General features: G+C 39.9%; 1 protein-coding gene across 1 annotated transcript; it reads left to right on the top strand.

The window, feature by feature from the left end:
- Nucleotides 1–2,352: 2,352 nt before the first annotated feature.
- LOC138008137 (enolase-phosphatase E1-like) lies at nucleotides 2,353–10,958 on the top strand. The gene is made up of 6 exons (XM_068855357.1): nucleotides 2,353–2,519; nucleotides 2,644–2,684; nucleotides 3,887–3,913; nucleotides 4,670–4,754; nucleotides 5,772–8,236; nucleotides 9,991–10,958. The coding sequence occupies exons 1-6, from the start codon at nucleotides 2,462–2,464 to the stop codon at nucleotides 10,153–10,155; spliced, it is 2,841 nt and encodes a 946-aa protein (XP_068711458.1). The 5' UTR covers nucleotides 2,353–2,461; the 3' UTR covers nucleotides 10,156–10,958.
- Nucleotides 10,959–24,691: the final 13,733 nt, after the last annotated feature.

The following is a 24,691-nucleotide window of genomic DNA, read 5'->3' on the forward strand; positions in this document are numbered from 1 at the left end:
AAGATGACTTGGACTCGTGAGACGCTCGGACGACTGTAGAATTCCGAAACAGCTCCTGTGTGGCGGACTGGCACCGTGAGGGCCGGGACAACTGACACATGCAAGAGCAGTCTGACGAAATATGGCATAGACTTCAAGACCTGGAAGGCCACAGCAAACGACAGATCTTGTTGGAAAACAGCAGTGAACAAAGGAGTTGCACGCTTGCAGAAAGAAATTACATCAACTCCGCCCCCTATGGTCGTCCATATGTTTCAATATTCACTAAATTCTATTCGCTGTCGCTATACCGCATTCGCTGTCGCAAAAACTCATTTGCTGTCGCTAAAACTCAATAGCTATGGCTAAAACTTATTCGCTGTTGCAAATGTTCCTTCGTTAGCACTGAATTAACTTAATTTGCATTTGCTAAAATGAAAACATAATATTTGCTGACATTTAACAGTATTCTTCACTACTACATCAACTTCGCTGTTGTAAAATATTGTTAGAAACCTCCAAGGCCGACCCTCACGCAATTCGTTCCAGGCCGTCCGGGTATTACGGCCTGTTCAAAGATGCCTACCCGAAGGTTCTTACTTCTGTCTTGCTGTTCGTACGTGTTTTGTCATTGTCTGCACGCAGTGAAGCGGTTAATTTTTAGCGACAGCGAATGAAATTTAGCGATAGCGAATGCAAATTTAGCGATAGCGAATGAAATTTAGCGACAGCGAATGAGTCTTAGCGACAGCGAATGAGTTTTAGCGACAGCGAATGGAATTTAGCGACAGCGAATAGAATTTAACGAATATTGAAACATTTGGACGACCATACCCGCTCGAGATCAGACGCAAACGAAAGAAGGAAAGTTCAACCCAGCTATCAGCAGGCACCTTCCTCGCTGGCAGGTAACTCGTATGTGTCAGTGATGTGTGCAAACATTGGTAGGATCAGCCATGAGAGGAGCTCCAGTAAAAGTCTGTCTAAGCTATATGATACCATATACCATACAATCTTAACTAAAGTTAATGCTTCCAAGCAGCTTTGACCGTCTGTAAAGACGAAAAGAGCTATGGTAGTAGTATAACGGTTTTCGTTCGGCGTTATATCAGCCTTGCTCTTAGTTTTTTTTACAATATTGACATTATTGATAATGATACTTTTCCAGGTTTTGGTGCTTCAGTTTTGTTATGCTGGTCTTTGCAAATTGCTTACAAAGTTATACAATATATACGCACTAACCTGGAAAGCGCTATAAGCGGTCGAGCCTATAGGGAGCTTACGAAACGACGACGCCGACGGCAACCAAGACGCTTCAAAACAATAGGTTTAGTGAGCAAAAACAATGGCTCTGCACGCTCTGCACGTGCGTTTTACATTTTGGTACATTTCTTTCCCATCATCTCCTAAATGACGACGTCAAATGACCAAATTTAAGGTTCTGTGGAATACGTTAGCACATGACGATGAATTTTCAGTTCACTCTCTACGCTTCCAAGCCACTGATACCAGTTTAATTCCTCGACAGTTACTACACATTTTTAAAGCGAAATGAAATGAAATAGCTTCGTAGTGATACGAATAACGCGAACTTGTATTTTTAAATGAAGTCCGCGTAGCTGTCGTCGTCCTCGTTTCGTAAGCTCCCTACTCCTTGCAAATTTCCATCTCCATTGATAATGATGAAAGGATATATGAAATGGATCATGATCATATATGAACTGCGGATATGAAATCAAGTGAAGCTATGATCCTCGCAGTTACGAACGCAATTTTTGCAATTGCGTAAAGAAGCCTAAAAAATTCAGGGAGCTGGTCATTTGACACAAATGACCAGCTCCCAACGTCAGTGGCCTCATAGCTCAGTTGGTTAGAGCGTCGCACCGGTATCGCGAGGTCACGGGTTCAAACCCCGTTGAAGTCCTGAATTTTTCAGGCTTCTTTACCCAGTTGCAAAAATTGCGTTCTTAACTGCGATGATCATAGCTTCACTTGATTCAATTGATAGTGTTGTTTCTGTAATCTATGATATTCTCGATGAATTCAACTTACATGTTCTTATAAATTAGTTACTTGCGATTTGTAATTTATAAGAACATGTAAGTTGAATTTATCGAGAATATCATAGATTACAGGATCAACATACAGTCGGTACCATCAAATAAATGCGTTCAATTCATGGATATGTAGAGAAAATGTTAAAAATGAAATTACAGCTTTGTGTTTCTTCACAGGAGATTTCTCAACTTCTAGCTGACAAAGAAAAATTGCCAGAGAATTACACGACTTTAATTCCACATCCCACTCAACGGAGAAAACCTGAAGTTTAATATTAAACAGATTAAAAGTCTCTGCCAAAGTACCTTTCACACGTCTCAACACAGCCGCAAGTATCCTATTTCATCTTACGAAGGAGGCAAAGTAGGGACCCGTGACTTTCCCAACCTGTTCCCTCTCGTTTAAGAAGTTCATCCCCAGGAAGATGCAAGCTGGGTTTGCAGTGATTCTTCTCTCTTTTTGTGCTGGACTGGCTCTACCAGGTAATACTCTCTGATTCACGAGGTCATTTGTCTACACTTGTGAAATCACTTCACTGCATACTTGCATTTCTTTGGCTTTGAAACGCGGAATTAAACTTGTAGTTTGTTGTTCGTTGATCTTTAGTGCCAGTAGATAGAAGCGATCAAGGCAGAGAAGATAGAACGGTAAGCAAGCTTCTTTCTATTCTATTATAATTTTCCCGCTGAGAAGGAAAAGGCTGAAATGTTTAGATTAGAAGTTTCGTTCACTTCTTGAAATGCTGCAAGTGGAGTCTCGAATGACACTGATCAAAATATAGGTTTTTAGACAGAACTAAGCAAGTGAGGTCCACCAAACAGAACTGATATTCTTTGTTTGCGGCCTGATAATGATATTTTGAGTGTTGTAAATATGTTTAATGTTACCTTAATTAAACGTTTGTTAAAATTTTGTGACTGATTATTAGTATGTCTCATCGAGTTGACCCGTTTACTTGTAGTTTATATTGATTTATATAGACAAAGCGGAAGTAGTGGACTGAAATAGTTCCAAAGAATCTCTGGCGAACTCAGTCACATATTCGCTATTTTTCGGATGCGTGCGACTTTATTTGTAATACATTGGCAAGTGATCTAAATTCAACCTGCCAAGTGCCTAAAGAATTTTAATACTTGCATTGTTACACAGGGAAGCTTAATCCACGACAGCCAGCCTTAAATTTAAGTCAGCTTTGTATTCGTTCGTTGAGCATTAGGTTTAAGAACTAAAACTGGAGTAATTTGTTCATCAGATGATTTTGATTGAGTTTATGCTGTTGTTCCCCTATCGCTAAAACGGGGGCATTTCCGCATATATGATATTTAACTGTGACCCGCTAATAGCGGGTCAACTCAGCTGGTCAGTAACAAATTACTGCTACTTAAAGTGGATTGTGACGAACGATAGATACCCAGGAGGAAAAGCGCGGGATTTCCATACAAAGGGCACTTTGTTCTCAATGAAACCGGGACTTGAAAAATCTCAAGTAAAACGCGCACTGATTTGCGTTGTAGATTGTCCATGGGCGGATATTCATGTCGTGATATCTTTCCTTTCCTCTCGTCCCGATTTGGAATAAGCCGATTGAGTACTGAATATTTGTTTTTCGTCATCATAAAAAAAATCCGTCTTAGTTTAAGCTAAGACGACAGAGGAATACATGTAAGTCTTTCCTCCGTACGTGCATTTTAATTTACCTCAGAAGAAAAATTTGCGTTAGTTAAGAGGCTGGCAAGTCAGCAATGAGCTTCCAGTCTTTGTTGGATATAACATTGGAATTATACGTTAGATCAAAATTCGTGGTTTTAGTTTCACTTACGTAATTTCCTTTCTTCCTATAACATTACAGTTATCAGAAGATGAATTGACAGCCGAGGTAAGTGATGTCTCGTCTTTGTGACATCTGAAATAGAAGTTCTGTCGTTACTCGAAGTTTCAGGGAGGGCAGGGTCATGGGCGGAGACCTGAAGATGCAAATACGCCAAAACTTGCATGAATAAACTAGAATTCACTCTCGAGGCTTAGTCCAAAAGAAAATATAACCTTTTACCTCTTAGTTGGAAAAAAAGGAAGAGAAAAAAAAGTTCAGGGAGGACGAAAATTTCCGATGCACTCAACCTATTTTAACACTGACCCTAGCGCTTGGGCATGATTGGGGCTATGTACTCTTCATACTTTGGCCTCGCGGTTATTTGCAATACAATAACTGCAGTGTACAGTAAGTTACAAAAGATCAATCGAAAAAGTCCTTGAGCCGACTTTGCCATTAAGCTGACGTCACTGAAGCTGTTAGCGAAACCCAAGTGTGAATGTAAAGAAATTGTGAATCAGCCGCGGCTATACAATCTACCAAAACTAAAGGAAGATAGAGTCTGTTTTTTTTTTAAAGTGAAAAACAACAGAAAAAAAAAGTAAGGTGACACGCCCTAAAACTAACCCGGTGAGGCCAACATATCACGCATGGGCACAACCATTTCACCCGGTCGTCAATTAGCAGCCAATGGACAGCTGTTTCGAACTTGCTGGGCCTCATCAGCATGGCGTAGCTAACATACCAGGTGGGTGCTTTGGGCACCCCTTTCAGTGGCAACTCCACAGGCATGTTTTTTTCCTCTCTTTTCGTTATCTTTAGTTAACCGACATTGAAAACCGTATTGAAGCAGTCAGAGCACAAGTGAAGGAACCGCCCGAGGAAGTCCGACATGAAAAGGCCACAGGTAAATAAATATGCTAAAGGCTGATTATCTAAAGCAAGTCCAACTATGACTGGATCGCGGTTTTAAAGTCAGAAATTTTATAGAAGTGAGTCGTTTGAATACTTAATATCGTAAATGCACCTACCGATGGTAGACGGTATAATGCGCCCGTGAGAAAGATGGTAAGTAGTTGCTAGTAGCTTGGCAACGGACGAAAAGGCAACTTCAAAATTAGAGTCTCACGCAGAGTTTAAACCTTTGCTTTTGCCTCCGGCTTTCGATACAGTTTTCCACGATGAAAAGCTTTAATGTGCAAAGATTCAAGGCCACGATGAACGGCCACTTGGAAAGCGGTTTTTGTTAGCACCGGCCGAAATAAGCACGCGCAACGTCTTGCACTTATTGGAGTTTTAAGCAATGGCGCCTCGGACTAAGGGGCTTGCGACAAATTTACTATCAGGGGGCAAACTTTAGGGTGTGAGATCACGATGTCCAAAGTGGTTCGGATTGTCTGCCAGTACTTATGCACATGCGCTGTCTGAAGAGACCCTCTTTATAGCATTCAATAAGAAGAGAATACTAGGTAAGAGAGCGAATACCCTGCATATATTTGGCCCCATTTCGGGTCATTTCAAAGACTACACCTCATTGGTCAGTTAGTGTGAAAGTGGACCGCGCGGCGTCACGAGTGGTGCTGCAACAAATAAAAATAAGCTTTGCAGTACGGACTCAATCTAAAAATAGATTTCAAATAATTATCATGGAACACAGGGATTCGCTCTCTAACGCTGTAACTGACTGTGACGACTTGAAATTAGTAGTCTACTCTGCTAATGTTAATTTGAACCCAGATTACCCAAATAGAAAGGAAACTCTTTTTTTCCTTAAAGTTCCACATTAGAATATAGCGATGAAGCTGTCTTACGCTTTATTGAGAAACGCTTTATTAAGAAAAGGAAAGCTGCCGCAAAAATAAATGAAATTTGGCATTGACAATGGAAGGATTAAATACAAAATTCATTTTCTTTCTGTGCGTAGAAATGTCTCCCTCGCCAACCCCTGGAAAGAATGTTGAACCTACAGAATTCACTTCCAAGCCTGGTGAAATGCACGAAGTAGTTGTGGAAAAGATCACTCCGCCGTCAACACAACCCAATATTGAACCCACCAAAACTGAAATCGCTCCATCACCAGAGACCAGTGTTAGCAAGAAACAAAACAAGGAGAGAGAGCCGGGGAAGACTGTTTCTCCAGAAAAAGTTGAGATTCTATCAGGCCATGAGGTATTTAAAACGAATTCATCTGTTGAGAAATTGGAGGAGAACGAGAATAAAAACATGGAAGGAAATGTTCCCTCTCAAATCTCCTCGGAAAACATCGCCAATAACCAAGTGAGTAATGATGAAGATATGGATCTGGCGGCAGAGGGAGACAAAAGTATACCGAGAATCTCAGTTAAGAAGATTTCTTTAGAGAACGAAAATGTTCAGGCTGGAACAGACAACGGCGTACGCAAGGAGAATCTCAATAGAGTGCCCAAAGTAACCGTTGAGAAGATGACCGTTAAAGAAGAGGAGTTGAAAGACAAAGCCAATGAACTAGAACAGAAAACTTTGTTGACTGTAACAAACGATGAAGAAGAGAACGAGGAGGAAGACCTTGAAAGTGATGGGAAAGAAAGTACCGAAACGAAAGTTAATCAGGTAACACTGAAGGTGACAGAGCAGAAAGAAAGAAAACCAGTTCCTATACAAGGGTCTGTGGAAGCTTTAGCAAACGATGAAGGCGACGACGAAGAAGAGGATCTTGAGCGAGTTGGGGCAGGAGAGGAAGAAAATATAGAAATTGCTAAACAAGAAAAAACCCAAAATAATATGGTCAACCTAAATATGGCTGAAAAACTGCAAGACTCCAGTATTCCCAAAGTGACGGTGGAGAAGTTGGACAGGAATAAAAACGAGAGTGAGGTTGAACAGTCCAAGGGCACAGACAAGACCTCACTTAATGTTTTGGTGACAAAGGAGAAAAACGAGAAAAGCAAACCACAAGAATTCACAGTGGTAGTTGAAAGGAAGGAGGGGAACGCCGAAAAAGCGTTTGAGACGAACGGGAAAGAAGCAGAGAAGAAGGTGACGGTTACAGTGGAGAAGGTGAAAAATTCACCACAAGGAGAAGCAATTGAGCGTAAAGGAAGCCAAATCAGACAACAAGAATCCTCAGAAGATAAAGTCCTCGAGGAAGAGAAGTTGAAAGAAACAGAGGGAAAAGCTACGATTACTGTGGAAAAGGTTAAAAGTGCACCACAAGAAGACGCTCCTGAAAGCAAAAGGAACCAAATACCACAAGACAATTCAGAAGAGTATGACCTTGAACAAAAGGAATTGAAAGAGATTACTCAACACGATAAAACTGAACAAATAACTGTGACAGTGGAAAAAAGGCAACCTGAGGAAGAGGAGCTGGAAGAAACAGAGAGAAAAGCGACGATTTCTGTGGAAAAGGTTAAAATTACACCACAAGAAGAAGCTTCTGAAAGCAAAAGGAACCAAATACCACAAGACAATTCAGAAGAGACTGACCTTGAAGAAGAGGAATTGAAAAAGATTACTCAACACGATAAAACTGAACAAATAACTGTGAGAGTGGAAAAAAGGGAACCTGAGGTACTTTCTGATGAACCAAAAGACGCCAGCAGCAATTTGCTTTTGAAATCCCAAGGAACTAAAGATTTGAACCCCGAGAAAACAGGGAAAACTATAAGCTCAGAAGAGGAAGATTTGATGCACAATGGTGAAAAAAAAACTGAGGCCCAAAATCACCTTAAGGACGTCAGTAGATCAGGAGTAATCTTAGAAGATACTTCACTGAGGACTGAAAACCAACAAGAAGATGAAGAAAGATTTGAAGACGAGCTAGAGCAGCAGCAAGAAACTGCTGAAGAAAAGAAGGTTGCACTGGAATTCGACAAAGCTCTTCAAGAAGAAAGAAGTAAAACGAAAATGACAAATGTGATGTCTCCTACTCAACTCGCTGAAACAGTTAAGCTGAGTAAATCCTCAACGGAAGAGCTGGTGAAAACGACTGAATCACCGAAGGAATCAAAAGCACAGACCAACGCTCCCGAAAAAGAATCAAAAGGAAAGATGTCCCTTGAAGAACTCGAACTAGCAGAATTAAGTGAAAGTGTATTGAATGATGACGACAACGAAATCAACCCACAAGAGACAACAAAGGCGGTTCCTGTATCGAAATCAACAGAAAATACTATAACAGTAGCTGAAGCAAGGAAAGCAACCGAACTAACATCAACAAAATCACCAACAACAGTGGCAGCTGAACCTGATAAGATAGTGGTTAAAGTGGAAAAGGTCACTGTGGAAGTGGTTTCGGTAGATAAGGAAGAAGGGGACTATTTGTCAAGTAAGAAAGAAACACAGCAAAAAGAGAAGGCTCCAACAGAAGAGGTTGTTATTAAAGTGAAACCAGAAGCATCGATATCGAAGGTTAGTTAAAGTGCCTATCACCTTAACACAATTTTCCACTTTATTTGTTCTCGGAAATCGCCCCAAGTACATTGTGTTGTTTTAGAACCTTTTTGATTAAAATTTTACTTTTTTATTGAATATAGAAAAGTGGTCATACTTTCATCAATAACCGAGCAATGAAGGGGACTGGGTTCGATACAGGGCTGACGTCCCAATTAATATGCATTGCTGTTTTCAAAGAACTATCACGATGCAAAGCAGTCTGTGACGTCGACTCGGTATCAAACCCAAGTATGACCACTTTTCCCGTTTTTCAAAGCCAATTATAACAAAGTGAAACTTCAATCAAAAGGTTCTAAAAGCAATACGACGTATATGGGACGATGATTTGGAGAATAGCGTGGAAAAAGTGTGTTGTGTTAAGGTGACAGGCATTTAAACAACTTTTCACCAAAATGGAGGTTTTAGTGTATGCCACACAATTTGAATAATCAGCCAAGTATAGTGATAAAATTTACCCCTCGGTAACCGAAGTGAAACCGGTAGCCATTTTGTTTTTCTCCTTTTGCTCAGAGGTGAATACTACTTGCTATTGACCTCCGAGTTCAGCCAAACAGAATGCTAAGGAAGCGCTATTTACTTGTGTGATATATACCAATGCCATTTATTGGTTCATTTCTGGTATTTCATGTTATCGTTTAGAGATCGTCTGCATTGGACATCAACACGAAGACCGTGTTGGCCGAAGCAAAAAAGACAGCTATGATTGTTTAACAAAATTTCCTCCTGCAGTCTGGAATTTGATAATGAAGCCCCCCCACCACAAAGGAGGAAACACTGTTGCGGAAACATTGTTTCCCGAAATGTTTCCAAGGCCGCAAAAGAGGAAAACATTTGCTGAAGAAGCAAATTTTATTTCCTCGTTTACGGAGGCCTAAGTTAATTTAAGTTCGGTTCTTTGGCGTTCTGTTAACAACTTTCCTCTGTTACAAGTGAATCAAGCTAGTCTCGCCGGTCATTCAAGAGATGGATAGCGCTATCCATTGGATAAACACATGCCAAACCAATCGAGTTACTTTTAGTAATTCGATTGATCCACAGGTAACGCTATCCACCTTTCGAAATACTGGGGCCTATTTGGCAACTCATGGCAGTTAACGCTGGCTTATGCAGGAACAAAAGCATGACACGGTTATCAATTAATGAAATTTAGGTGTAGCTAGGTGTAATGAGCTTCATTTCCATGATGCAAACACTTTACTTTTCTGCTTACTGTTTATGGCAATTGGCGCATTTTGTCTTCAAAATATTTGCTTGTTTGACTAAAGGCAGTATCAAATGCAAAACGCTGGCCATGCATCTTCGCGCCAGAAAAGCGCGGGTTCCAGCCCACGCAACCTCTCTCCACAAAAACGCGGGTTCCAGCATTGCGACATAGTTGAGCGTGGAGACGGAAGGTCGTCTGATGACGTCAGAACCATACAAGGAAGGGTTACGTTTTTGCAAACGTTGGCCATGCATGTAGCACTTATACTTCAACAGAATTAACTAGTGGAGGGCAATGTGAAGTGCTAATTTCCTACCCATGTAAACCATGTGAGCGTTAGCCCTACTAATGGAATTAGGTCCTCACAAGGACAGAGAAAAACTCTGACCAGGGTGGGAATTGAACCCACGACCTTCGGGTTAAATCACGGCTCCCGTCTGATCTTGTAGCTCAGTCAGTACAGCAGCAGTGATCTAACCCGAATTTTGTCTTTTCTCCTTGTTAGTCGCCTTCAGTTCTTGCGAAGAATGCTAACGTAACAGCACCCCCAAGCACAAAACCAGCCACCGGGAAAATCCAGAAAAAACCTATGCTGAACAAAGATCGCAATATTACAGAGGTTCAATTGCAACGAGAGCAAGAAGATGAACTCGAGACTGAGGCCAAGTGATTATGAAGCGGAATGGAGACCACAGTATCCAATTTAAATTCAATCATTTTAGGCATAACCTTAAAAGTAAAAGCTTGTTAGTAATTCCGAGGTCAAAAGTGGACTGTAAGGAAAACACAAAATAATTTGTAACTCTTTATTTCCATTGAGTGACATGTGAACTGCATATAATTCAAGTACATTCGATTCCAGATGAACAATCACTATGTCTGTGAGTGGCTTATTATCAAACACGATCAAGTATAAAACTGATTTTAGTCGTGATTACACTAAGTATATTCTTTTTTAGACGTTTGGACAAATTTATCTTAAGGTTGCCACATTCGATAAAATCTTTCCTGACACGTTCTACATTGTATTTTCAAGTTTTGAATATCTATTCGACTAGGGTCCTATCCACAGGTATCCTTATATTTTAACGAAAACGGAAATATTTCCCTCCGTATACGAAAAAATCTACGTCCACAAGTAGACGGTTTTCGAATCTTATTCTCCCGTCCTCACGAATTCGCGAAAACGATTCGAAAAAGCTAACCTCCACCTATAGAGCGTGCGTGAGCGCTCTCCATGGTATCACGAGCCTCTAATGTCATCGTATTCAAAAAACCTCCGTTTCAAAAAAGCCACATCTGGAGAGCGTTTTCAAAAACCTTCATTTTCGGTGACCGAAAACGCCCTATTCGTGTGGACGGGAGGCAAAAACGGACAAAAAAATCTCCGTTTCGGAAATATCTGGAGACGAGTGGAAGGGGCCTGATAACAAAACTTGCACGTGCAAAGTTTATTAAAGATTCCGTCTTGGATGTTGCGTGTCTAGCGTTCTCACTAAATACTGGTTCCCACTTGTGCGGTAAGTACAAGAGTAAGCCCAAGGATGAGTTTTGCGACGTTCACACAGTACTGTGAAACAAACCGATTCAAGATGGCGAGCGAATCGTCGTGCTTGTATTTATGCTTCCCACTTGTGAAATAGGGCTTTTTCCAAATATCAAGTATTGAGCAAGGCAGTGAGGACAAAAGCAATAGAATGTGAAAAATAATTGCATATATCCACTTTCCTTTCTCTTTGTGCTCTAAACGTCTCTTTCAAGCTGAATTTTAACATATCGAAAAAGGCCTACAAGCACAAGCACAAAAAAGGAAATTTTCTTTTCTTCGTGTTTATGCTTATTCGCTATTTTCACCAAACCCATAATACAGTTGAATGAAGGGGGTAGTTTCTAAAGAAACTGTGGTGCTGCGTCGGTGGTGAAGTAGTATACAAAAATTTGGTTTTATCAACGGAGTTGATAATGTAAATTGGCCACCGTACAGAGATTCTAAAAGCTGACGTTTCGAGCGTTAGCCCTTCGTCAGAGCGAATCGAGGAATTATGGGTTACGTGTAGTTTTTATAGTAGAGTAGGAGCTACGCTATTGGTGGTAACATGGCAACGTGAAAAATAGGAATATATTAGTTAAATGAAGAGCGTTCGTTAATACCGTGAGGATTAAGGGCGCCGATTTGGAAGATGAATTTTTGTTCCAGATTCTTGCGGCTTTCCGTCGTACCTAGATGTAGGGAAAGGCCGCAGATAGCCATGTGTTTTTTGGAGTGGTTAGGCAGATTAAAATGACGAGCGACTGGCTTAGATGCATCTTTGTCATTCTTCTCAGCATCGCGAAGGTGTTCGCCGAATCGGTCACCTAGTCGTCCACCTGTCTCGCCAATGTATAATTTATTGCATAACGTACAGGTTATGCAATAAATGACATTTGCGGAGGTACATGTGAAACGATCGGTGATCTTAACAGATCTCTTAGGTCCCGATATCTTGCTGGTGTTAACAATGAAAAGACAAGTTTTGCATCGTGAGCGCGCGCATTTGAAAGTGCCGGGTTGCTCGTTAGTTTTGAGCGCGCTTCTAATTAAAAAGTTGCCTACGTTTTTGTCGCGTTTGAATGAAATAAGTGGAGGTTGCGAAAAGATTCTACCAGTCCCGGGATCATTTTGAAGTAATTTAAAATTACTAAGAATGATGCTTTTGACTGCGTGATTATGAGGATGGAAAGTGAGGGTGAATGGAATTCTGTCATTCTTATCCTTTTGTGACGTTTGTAGTGATGACTGTCGATCAAATTGTTGGGCGCGATGATGGCCCGCTTTGACCACAGAGACAGGATAGCCACGTTTTTCGAAGAACTGGCACATCTCCTCTGAGCTCGGAAAAGCTTCACTGGCAAAGTCGTTCTTGGTATAATTATAAAAGAGAAATTGGCGGTCCATTTGGGACCAATTATAGATTTCCGCAATGAATCCAAGCAAGGGGAAGAAATCATAAATATTGTGAGGTGTGAAAATGGGAAGGAAACTCTATCGATGCATTCTCCGAGTGTACGAGCGCAGTAAACTTCAAGGCTTAGGGACCGTTCATTTTTTATGAGAAAGGGAGGGCTGGTGGGATTTGGGGGGGGGACACTAAAAAAAATTGGCTTGAAAGGGGGGGCCAGCCGAAAAAAAATGAAGGAAAAGGAGGGGTTGGACGAAAAAATTAGATTAAAAATAGGATAAGAGATTTTACAAATTGAGGAAAAAATTGACCTCTTTTATTTACAACAAATATACAATCTTGAATAGTAACAACTTTCTTTTCATTCATAAAAATGTTGTTGTCAAGCGCATATTAAACAAAGACCAATAATTTGAGTCCTGTAATTGGAACTGACCTCGTTACCAAGGCTTTTTCTGAGAAATTTTAATAATGGCAGGGGCATGAAACTACCACAAGGTGTCCAATTCATCATTTTCGACGTTCTCTTTGATCTCGTCGTCGCTATCTTCCTCTTCTTCTTCTTCCTGTTCTTCTTCGTTGTCTTCCCCTTCTTCCTCTTCTTCGTCGTTTTCTTCTTCATCTTTGTTCGTGTCTCCGACGTTTGAGCTATAATCTTCAGGATGCAGGAAACAATACATCCTTTTTCTTACTTCTGGCTTAAGATTGGTAATCAGCCTGCTTCCTGCCGCGTTTGCTGAAGTAGCTTGATTGCAGTACGTGAGCGATGAATGCTGCATCCCGTGTTAGCAACACTGCTGCTACATCTTCAACGTTTATGCATGCTTCCGGGATTGTCAGGGAGGGAGGATAAAGAAGACAACTGGCAAGGGGATTTGCAACGCAGATATGATACACGCGTCGGACGTTGTTTTCAAACCGCTTGCGTTTTCTGCTCTTTGATTTCCTACGGTTTTCTTTTAATTTTCTTTTTTTTGACAACAAGAATGACAAAGTGAAGACAATTATGGGACACTTCTTGCGAATGAATACGCTCAGAACTGGACAAGCCGAAGTGGGAGGCAGGAATGAATCAGGTCAACTAAACAGCAGTGATGAAAGCAGTGAGGGAGAGGAAACTGATGATGACTACAAGAGTGATGCCCCTGACTCTGAAGACGACTCAAATGATGTCGTTCTTGCTTTTATCGCCTCAGATGAGGAATACGCAGACGAGCGGCCAGCTACAACACGCTCAGGACGAGCTGTAACAAGAAGAGGGCCAGGAGAAAAAAATCGGAAATTGGGGGGGGGGGGGGGGGGCATACAATTTTCAAATTACACTCCTCCAAATTCCACCAGCCCCCCCTACCCCATAAAAAATGAACGGTCCCTTAATTCAAGAAAGTCAGTAACACCGAGCGACAAATCTAGGGAAGGCAGTACTAGTTTTCAAAGAAGCTCAACACGGTTACTTGCCTCCGTAACCCAGCAACGCCAGCATCACAAGTTTGTGATGTTATGGACATGATCCATCAACTACCTCAGCAGGACATCCTTTCACCTGTTCAAAGTAGATTTGAACAGTGTAAAGTTGGTAAGTCAGAAGGAAAATTTGCTGCTATTTCCTATAATGATACGTGCTTTTTACTTTCTTGTTTTGCTTAAATTCTCTGGGATAACAAAGATCGTCGATAAATCAAGCATCACGAGTAGTCAGTAAGTAAGCGGGTATATTTTCTTTTGAATATTGTTTTTCCTCTGTGCTTAATATTTTACAGATACTTTAAGCTGTGTCAGACACAAGAAATACTGATATCGCAGAGCACAATTTGGCAAGTGGGGATCAGTTTGTTTAGTGTTCAATCAAGCAGTTACTGTAGCATTTTGTCCTTGGTGTTCGCCCAAAAGACAATTACGTGCCGCGTTGATTTTCGCACAGAAGCCGAGCGTCACCGGCGAGTACCAATTAAAACGCTAGAACCTTGTCAAAACAACAACACAAGCACGCAATGTCTTTTGGGTGAACATAGGCGTTTGTTGACATCAATGCGTGCGCGGATGTACTTTAAACGCATCAATCTGACAATATCATATAAGAGTGTTTTCACGCACGTGATCAGTAACCTTGTTTCCACCGCAACAAAAGAAAACGTTTGCATGTTAATAGAGCTCAATTCCCGGAGAATTAGTTGGGGACACCAACATAGCCGCCGTTCTTTTGTTTTGGGACAACAAGATGGCCGCCGTGACGTCACTGTATTTTTCGAATTACACTGTGCACATCAAATCGTATGTAACTTACGTCGTAATCTTATCATTATCATTATTACTATTATCATTATCATTATTATTATTATTATTATTATTATTATTATAACAAGTCTCCTTCAAAGTTGAGTACATTTCGACAAATTATTGCTGTCCGCAGTAAGATTTTTTTCTTATTTGAAAGAAGGTGATCTCCCTTTTGTGGGTTTGAGGTCACAGATAATTTGGAAACCTTCAATTCACAGAGTTTGCTATAATGAGCATGTCATTGAGTGATTTACCCCTCTTGTATGATATTAAAGGAGGTTGCTTGAATATGTTTGCCAGCAATGGCTGGTTTTAGTCAGTATTGCTTGAAGATTTGACACTGCTGGTCTGTATGTTGTGTGTCACAAATGCAGAATTTTCTCATTGGTTTTGGCTTTTTGTTTAAGTGCCGACACTCTTCCAGAAAAATTGACCGCAGATAATGTTCTCTCGATAAGGTGCTTAGGGTAGCCTCGTTCTTCAAGGCGGGCTTGAATCGAGATAGTGTCTCCTCAAATGTTGTTTTTGAAGAGCTTGTATGGAGGAGCCTAATAGCCTCTCCTTTGATAAAACCCTTCTTGACCGAGCGGGTGACAAGAGGTAAAATGCGTGCATTTGAAGGTTTCAGTCGGCTTGTGATATGTTTTGATATCGAGAATGGATTCTTTTTCGAATCGTTCTCCTTTGTACACTGTTGTGTCTAGGAAAGTGATCTCCTTCTCCGAAATTTCAGCTGTAAACTCTATAGTCGGTTGGAAGTCGTTAGCTTGGCAATGAACAAGTTGATATCCTGTTTCGAATCCGGGAATCGATCCCGAGCCACACTGATGATGGGCGACTCCTCTCACCAGCACTGTGTCAGCCCTGTTCCCCAACAATTAATTTAGCACACTTTGTTTTGTGACATGTTACCCGACTATGGCTGCAGTTAATCTTGGAAGACACTGGCCTTTAAGGAAGCAAAGCCAGCCTGCAGAGAGAAGGCCTTGCAAGAAATACGGCCATTTAAAAACAAAATGGACATGGAGAATAAAAGCACTAATAACTAAATAGAACGTTGCGCTTTATCTTGTACAAAAAATGCCTTAAATATGTTTTTGGTTCTGATATAGTCAGAGTAACTGAGTATAAAAATGTGAACAATATTCTTGCGTAACGATGCCTCTAAGTCATAGCTAGGCTGTTCCATATTTTAGTGGTGCGTCGGTGGGGGGAGCGAAAAACAAAAGTCGGGTTCATCAAGGAGTTGATGAAGGTCAAGTGAAGTTATCACCATAAGCCCTTCGTCAGGGCCATATATTCTTAAGCTTGATTTCTCTAAATGTTTGCAATATACCAATATGATCAGTTAAAAATTTTGGTTGGTTATGCATATTTTAATTTAAAAAAGAGGGGATGGTTAGGAATCAGAAAGAAACCAACCCTTGTCAAAATGGGATCTTTATTGTGCATAACTCGCTTATAACCAAATGTTAATGGTTAAAAAATATGCAATTTTGCAAATATAATTATATTACGTATATCTATTTCAGATACATTAACCATCGTTGAAATCCATTCCTAATAGCCCTTCGTATAACATCCATACCACAGGCGGCTTTTGGTATAATATCCATATTTCAGAGACTTTGGTATAAGATCCATACCTCAGAGCCCTTGGTATAACATCCATACCTCGGAGCCCTTGGTATAACATCCATACCGCAGAGACTTTGGTATAACATCCATACCTCAGAACCTTTGGTATAACATCCATACATCAGAGCCCTTAATATAACATCCATACCTCAGACACTTTGGTATAACATCCATACCTCAGAGCCTTTGGTATAGCATCCATACCTCACACCACAAAACACATCCTCTTACCTGATATCCAGTAAGAACACATTCCCCTTTACGATTTTATATGCCTTTTCATTGATGTAGAAATATCCTTTATTTCCTATAATACTCTCACACCAGCTCAACTTTTATTTGATTTGTCTTGACGTTTTTGGCACTTAAAATGTTGGTATGCGAGATCTAATAAAATGGACAAGGTACGCGACAGGCTAAAAGGTGCGTGTGAGTGAGTATAAGAATTGATGGGGAACAATCTCAAGAAAACTCTTTGAAAAGTGAACATGTTTGTTTGATACATACTTCAAAATACTAGAAAGAGCTTTATTTAAGATATGTGTAAAATTAATTTTAAAAAGGCCATTTTTTTCTGGTGTATATGGAAAGCATGAAAAAGAGACGAAAGAGAACAACAAGTATGTGAAAAAGAAAGAAAGCTGAGAACTTCTTGTATTAAGTATGCGAGTTCGCACAGAACTTCCAGCAAAATGGACAGTCCAGATTTAGATAATCAAGTCCATTTTTAAATGAGAGAGTGTTGGAAATGATTTCTAGCCAGATACTCAAGAGTAGGCCTGGTGTGTGCTGTTAACTTAGATTTTGGATTTCTGAACACGTTTTTATCATAGAAACTTCGCGACAAAGTTGTGCTTTCGTTTTGCTGTAATTCTCGTGTCAAAGAAACGGTAGAATAATGTAAATAAGAGAATAACGATATTTATATTTGCAGATTACCTGTCCTCTTACTACGAAAGTCAAGCTCTACATCTCTATACAATAAGCGCATTCAAAATTTCCACGTATTACTTGATAAAAGTATGTTTTTTGTTTGTTTGTTTGTTTTTTTTTTTTTTTTTGCTTTTTATTTGGAAAAAAGGGTTTTTCTGCTTATATAAAAAATACGTTTTCTCTCCCGTCCCCTTCTTATGCGTGATCTTCGCGGAAAGTATCGCATTCTGTTCCTGAATAAACCTGGAACAACCAGTTATGGTCTTAGTTCTCTTTTTTCTTAGGTATCAGCTAAGTTGCGGAATGCGCTACCTGATTTTATCCGTACCTATGAGTTTACTGGTTTTAAAAGAGAATCCAGGCCCGCATTTTGTACAGCGGCTTTTCTTTTTAATGAATATATCTTTAAATATTATGTATTTAGTAGGTATCTGTATATGCTATGTATTTTAGCTGAAAATGTAATGTCTCGAAGATATTAGCTCCTGTAGTTATTCGGAAAGAGCTTATGACTGTATGTATGTTACCTTTAGAAGGGCGCATGCGCACACTTTGTAATCTGCGACTCCAGTGTTTACCATATGACAGATAAAATGACTTTTTTCTTGAATATATAAGCCATCTAACTCTTACGCTATATTGACAAGGGCGGTTTGGAGCTGTGAGTAGGCGTGGGATTTGTCACATATGGTTTAGGGGCCGACATATCTCTCCCTCAATGCCGTACCGGGAGGCAAGGTCGGTAGCAGAAAGCAGCGAAGGGCCAACTGTGTACAAAAGCGATCGCACGGGCCAAAATCCCGGGATGACTCGTTTGGTACGACGCTCCAGCGCCGGTGTCTGGAGGTACTGCGTTTTTCCCTCTTGTTCAAACATTCCGTCAGCGCATGCGCAAATGTTCTGGCTCTTCGATACCTAGCCTACCAAAGAAATGTTAATATGCCGGTTTTTTTTTTTTTTTTGTACCAGCAATTGACATTTCAGTTGATTTTATGGGCATAAACGTAACGTAAGAACCGTGCGTGTCTGGTCTTGTCTCAGACAGAGGCGAGAGATGGTTTCATGCAGACTGGGACGCCTAAAATGCTCTGTTGTAAACATGGCGGTTCACGAGTGAAGTTGTCTCTCTGGCCTTTCTGTGGACGAAATCCAGGACCTACTGACACAATCTGGGCAAGTTTTGAAAGCTAAAACCTTTAATCGATGCGTTATTTTGCAGCTAGGACTGGGTGGCCCGACACTTATGAAAAAAACTATGAAATGAGAATCGGGAGTCTTCCCTTGTCAAGGAATGGCAGAATTACCCAGAATTCTTTTTGGGCATGAGCGAGGCAACTTAGGAAGCACGAGACTGGTCCTCATCGAATGGCTGAAGCGCGGCCAGAGGAAATGATTTCTAGCCAGATACTCAAGAGTAGGCCTGGTGTGTGCTGTTAACTTAGAGTTTGGATTTCTGAACATGTTTTTATCATAGAAACTTCGCAACAAAGTTGTGCTTTCATTTTGCTGTAATTCTCGTGTCAAAGAAACGGTAGAATAATGTAAATAAGAGAATAACGATATTTGTATTTGCAGATTACCTGTCCTCTTACTACAAAAGTCAAGCTCTACATCTCTATACAATAAGCGCATTCAAAATTTCCTCGTATTACTTGATAAAAGTATCTTTTTGGCTTGTTTGTTTTTTGTTTTTTTTGCTTTTTATTTGGAAAAAAAGGTTTTTTTTGCTTATATGAAAAATACGTTTTCTCTCCCGTCCCCTTCTTATGCATGATCTTCGCGGAAAGTACCGCATTCTGTTCCTGAATAAACCTGGAACAACTAGTTATGGTCTTCGTTCTCTTTTTCTTAGGTATCAGCTAAGTTGCGGAATGCGCTATCTGATTTTATCCGTACCTATGAGTTTAATGGTTTTAAAGAGAATCCAGGGCCGCATTTTGTACAGCGGCTTTTCTTTTTAATGAATATATCTTTAAATATTATGTATTTAGTAGGTATCTGTATATGCTATGTATTTTAGCTGAAAATGTAATGTCTCGAAGATATTAGCTCCTGTAGTTATTCGGAAAGAGCTTATGACTGTATGTATGTTACCTTTAGAAGGGCGCATGTGCACACTTTGTAATCTGCGACTCTAGTGCTTACCATATGACAGATAAAATGACTTTTTTCTTGAATATATAAGCCATCTAACTCTTACGCTATATTGACAAGGGCCAGTTAATATTTAGTACATTAGTCGTAAACTCTAGGATAGATATTCCAGATTTCACTTACTTCTTTATTTCAGCAACTTTATTACGCGTTCTTCTGTTAATTAAATGCACTCACAGACAAGGGAAAAATACTTGATGGGTTATATTGAGGCTCAGTAAAATTTTTCGGTTCAACCAAACCGTAACTACGAATGAATTTGTGTAAACAGCAGGTGATTTATACAGCTTAGCTTCAAGCTAGGGTATGCCATGGCTCTTTTCATATCGTGCAATTATCATAAAGCCCACAGAGAAACCCAGAACTCCATCAAAAGCGAAATTCGCGGTTAAAATTCGTCTGTGGGAACATTGTAAACAAATAGGCACCATTTTGTCCGTGCGTGGATTTTAAGCAAGGGGATTGGAGCTAGTTCCCCTGAATTTTCAACCCATGATGCACAGCAACTTCCGGTAGAAATCAGTAGGTAAGACAATACCGAAACTTCATCATAGCCAAGGCGGAAATAATTATATCAAAGTCCCGGATAACAAGGCAGTGTGACTGTTTCGAGAATTTCCGGTTGCCAAAAAATTAATTTTAAAAGGTAGAAAAAGAAGGAATGTCAATTCAAAAACGTTCTATAACAATGGAGAGTTGGCTGGTTTCAATCAAGAAATCACTGATCGTGTGGAATTAACGTTACTGTTTACAGAAAGGAGGTTGATTGCTGGCGAGCGAATCGCGTGACATTATGTTATGCTAGCAAATATAAAATGGGTGTGTGTGCGGCCTCAGTTTCCCCTCATGATTGATATTTTGGCAACAAAGACATATATGTTATTTGCCAGCTGGAAGGTCCGTATAGCACAAAACTGTGACTGAGATCTTGAAAAGGCTGCCCGAGGCCGAGGCTTTTTAAAGACCGACTTCACGGTTTTGCGCCATACGGACCGACCATTAGCTAGTAAATAAAGGTCCTTATTTATTTTTTTCGTCTCTCTCTCTCTCTCTCTCTCTCTCTCTCTCTCTCTCTCTCTCTCTCTCTCTCTCTCTCTCTCTCTCTCTCTCTCTCTCTCTCCATAGGCATCGTGGGGCACTTTTGTAACTTTTTTCTCCTTTCGCTATAATTCGCCCAGTTTAAGATGGTAAGGCACAACAACTTTTCAGTAGATACCTTAAACACTGATCCCCTTGCAGACCGACGCTCAACGAATCACTTTAAAATCAAAGGGACTGTGACCCTTTTTCATGGCAAGGAGGTTACAAAAGTCCCCTTGTCCGTGGTAAGCACTGTTTAAAAAGCTTTTAAATCAATTTCCTTACCAAATTGTGGCTTTTGCCTTACCATATATACGCCACACGATTCCCTCAATTACCACAGTAATTTAAATTGGAAGTATTGCGCCCCGGAAAATTTTACCGTGTATACGTTTGACTTTTCATGTCCATGAAAAGAATCACGATTCAGAAAAAGCCCGTTTTTTGCTTCGCTGGTTTCAAAAAGCGATTGAGACCTTTTAAAACATTCAACATCAACGAAATTTTGAGGGAAGTTAAAGAAGTCTTTTGGTAATCTAATAAAGAAAGAATTTAGTGAATTGGATGTTTTCTTATTTTTTGGTGGATTTTTTTAGTTGCCAATGTCTCAAAACTGGCAACGTTACAAAAAGTCCCTATTTGCTAGAGGTTCCAACAAGTGCTTTCGATGTGATTTCTTAAGAGATAAGAAACAAAAGTGCAATCAATATAAACAATAGTACAGTAGAAATAAGTGAGAGAAAATTCAACTCTTTTCTATAATTTGGAAAGGAACTAGGATTTAAAAACAACTTTACGCGGTTTTGCGTTATCGGGGATATGGATATCTTCATTCACAGTTGAATGTTTGACTCATTGCAGCGGTAAATGACCATGAAAAATGTATTGGGGATAGGTTTACATGCCAAAATGTTGCTTGTGTGCTGTTCTAAAAGCCGTAAACGAGAGGTCAGAGGGGCGTTTTAAATTGATATTCATATCCTTTATAGATTCACCACACCCTTTGTCAAACAAGCACCCAGAGGCTCCAAAACAAACTGAGAATTTGGTCTTGAATATATAAAAGCAAAAGGGATATGACTAATACAATTGATTCATTTCATAGACAAAGATAGCATTCACAAGACACTGCGATAAGTAGCACGAAATATGATGCGCCATATCTGTAAGTCCATCTGCTGGACTGCTAGTAATTGCCTAAGTGTACATCTCGTGAAATCATTTTTCTATGGATGCACTTTCCATTATATTTAAATTGTTCTTTTCAGAATTATATTTCATTTAGGTGTTTACCGGCGAATTTCTAGTCACGCAGTGGTTAAGGTGCTATTAATTAAATCCTAACTCCCCCATTTTTCCTCTTGAACCCCAGAATGGCTACAAGAAGATTTTTTTCTTTGCACAGTCTGTTGGCGGCAAAGCCATGAACCAAGCGAGCCAAGATTGTAAAAAATTAAAAGATACAATATTTTATAAAATAATTAGGATAATATGCGCACTCATATTGGTGAATAGCTGTGTTTATATGAGAGTGTGTAAATACGGCTGTGACAAGGGCTGTGACATCACACGAATTTGGTTATGCGTTGTCAGACGCGCGTTTTGATTGGCTGGTAGGAAATATGATCGTGTATGAAGAAAATCTGTTTCATTTATTGAATTATTTTTGAGAAATATCATCACAAAGCATGATCACGAAAAAGTTCCGCCTGTTAAAGGATGACCCTGACACGGGAGCCATTCTTCAACCCTTGCGCGTTTTATGCGCCTATCGTCGTGACACCAACTTACCTGACTCCCTGGTCAGAAGTACTCCAAAGGGGAGTGTCAAGCTCAACGTGAATGGGCCTAGGTTTGGGTGAATTCAGGAGTTACCGTGATTACAACTTCCACAGACTGGAATGCCTCGATTTGTTTTAAATATCCTCTTTTGCAAGTGTTCGTAAAAAGTTTATTCTTTGATGGGTTAAGTTAATGTTAACTATGATATCATTGGTAATAGAGTGGCTTTCAAAACTGTTGAGTATTTTCAACAGGCAATGCTTGTGTATTTAAACTGTGCAATGGAGAAATATTAACTGGATCGACGTTAGTCATCAAAAACCAAGGGTCACTTATGTTTTTCAACAGCAATTCAGCGCTCTTTAGACTTTTGCAAATGCAAAGGAGCAACAACTGCTTTTGATGTTGACCTAAAAAATCCCGCTATTTACCATGATTACGACACTTGAATTCAAGTGCTTGCGAGATTGTTGTTTTAGCAAAACGTTGCAGTTATCGAAACTCATGGAGAAAGCCTCAGCTGCAGAACGTGCTCTTTTTTGTGTCAGTGATGCAAAGTTTGCAATTGTTAAAGCTCAATTGATTTATTGCTACAAGGATGGTAGATGTTTCATCAGTTACGTATATTCGATAAGCTGGGATAGCCAATGTGATTGCATTCGAATTATTTTCAGTGAGTTTTAAACATTGCAACGATTATGGGCGTAATCATAATTAAGGTACAGTATATTGCGTTTATTGCTGCTTGCTATGGGGATAATGCGAATAAGCTATGTCGTGTTTATTGCTATCATTTTCTGGTAGGCTTTGCCTACAATTTCAATTGTTAAAGCTCAATTGAATTTATTGGTGCAAAGATGGTAGATTTCATCACTCGCGTATATTTCATAAGTTGGGATAGCCAATGTGCTCGCATTTGATTTTTTTTCTGTGAAGATTATCGGCATAGTTATGACCAAGCTATGTTGCGTTTATTGCTGCCATCTATGGGCAATAATCATGAATGAGCTTTGTTGCGTTTATTGCTACCATTTTCATGGTTTGCGTTGCCTACAATTTGAGTTGTTAAACCTCAGTTGAATTTATTTCTGCAAAGATGGAAGATTTCATCAGTTAAATGCATATATTCGATATGCTCGGATAGCCAACCAGCTTGCATTGGAAGTTATATCAGTGAGTTATGAACGTTGCAAAGATTATGGGCGTTCAATTGATTTTCTTAGGAGTAAAGAAATATGAGCGAATGTGAGAATGATATACACATATTAAATGTTGACAGGAACCCACTGGGAACTCGGAAAAATCCGATCCCCAGATGGGATTTGAACCCACGACCCTTCGTGATCTAGTCGGATGCTCTAACCACTGAGCTACTGGAGACTCTATGGTGAGCAGTGGGGAAATGCAGTTATGATGCAGTTATGAGCTATGCTGTCAGTCGTTATTTGACTCTGTAGCTCAGTGGTTAGAGCATCCGACCAGATCACCGAGGGTCGTGGGTTCAAATCCCATCTGGAGCTCGGATTTTTTCAGAGTTCCCAGTGGGTTCCTGTCAACACTTCATTTAATATGTGTAAAGAAATAAGTTTGATTGTTCCAGTCTTGCTAACCAGGGCCCAGTTGTTCAAAAGCGGATTAACGTAATTCAGGATTACCATAAAATTTGGTTTCATTTTTTTCAACTTTTGGTTGAAAGTTTCTTTTGCTTATTTTTTTTTTCAAGATTGACTTTCTCTAATGTAAAATTTCGCCAAATACCAGCGTTGAACAACATTTGGGAGTTGAGAAATAAACTCCTTGGTTAATTTTTAACCTGGGATTAGCATTAAACGGATTTTGAACAACCAGGTTAAATAGCGAAGCAGAAGAAGCTATACCTTAAAAATGCATAAATGTCTGAATTGTGTGCTACAGCTTCTAAATGAAGTGCTTGAAACTGTTCCTTCATAATTATAGAGATAAATAATCAACTAAATAACTGGATGAATTGACAGATGGTTTCGCTAAATTTTATCATGTGAATTACCGGGAATGAAAGAGTTGGATGTTGTACACAAGCAAATGCGAAAACTACACGCAATGCTAGGAAAGAAAACCAACTCAGCAAAATTAACTCAGTACTTCCAAAATGACAGTACTCTTAAGAGTATGCACACTAGCAGGCCATGGAATACAAGGTTAATGCTAAAAGTGCCAGTTTGTTACAAAAATGCACGGCTGTTACAAAAGTGCCCTGTCGTTACAAAAGTGCCCTCTGTCGTTACAAAAGTGCCCCACTGATGTTACAAAAGTGCCCCAATGAGGTTACAAAAGTGCCTCAGGTTACAAAAGTTCCCTACCTTCGTTACAAAAGTTCCCTATCGCCTTACAAAAGTTCCCTTTTTTCGTTACAAAAGTGCCCGT

Source organism: Montipora foliosa, chromosome 6 (assembly GCF_036669935.1).
Source record: "Montipora foliosa isolate CH-2021 chromosome 6, ASM3666993v2, whole genome shotgun sequence".
NCBI lineage: Eukaryota > Metazoa > Cnidaria > Anthozoa > Scleractinia > Acroporidae > Montipora > Montipora foliosa.

Coding starts and splice junctions, on each gene's coding strand:
- LOC138008137 (XM_068855357.1), top strand. CDS start 2,462: ATGCAAGCTGGGTTTGCAGTGATTCTTCTCTCTTTTTGTGCTGGACTG. Junction 2,685..3,886: donor AAGGCAGAGAAGATAGAACG/GTAAGCAAGCTT, acceptor ATAACATTACAG/TTATCAGAAGATGAATTGAC. Junction 3,914..4,669: donor AAGATGAATTGACAGCCGAG/GTAAGTGATGTC, acceptor CGTTATCTTTAG/TTAACCGACATTGAAAACCG.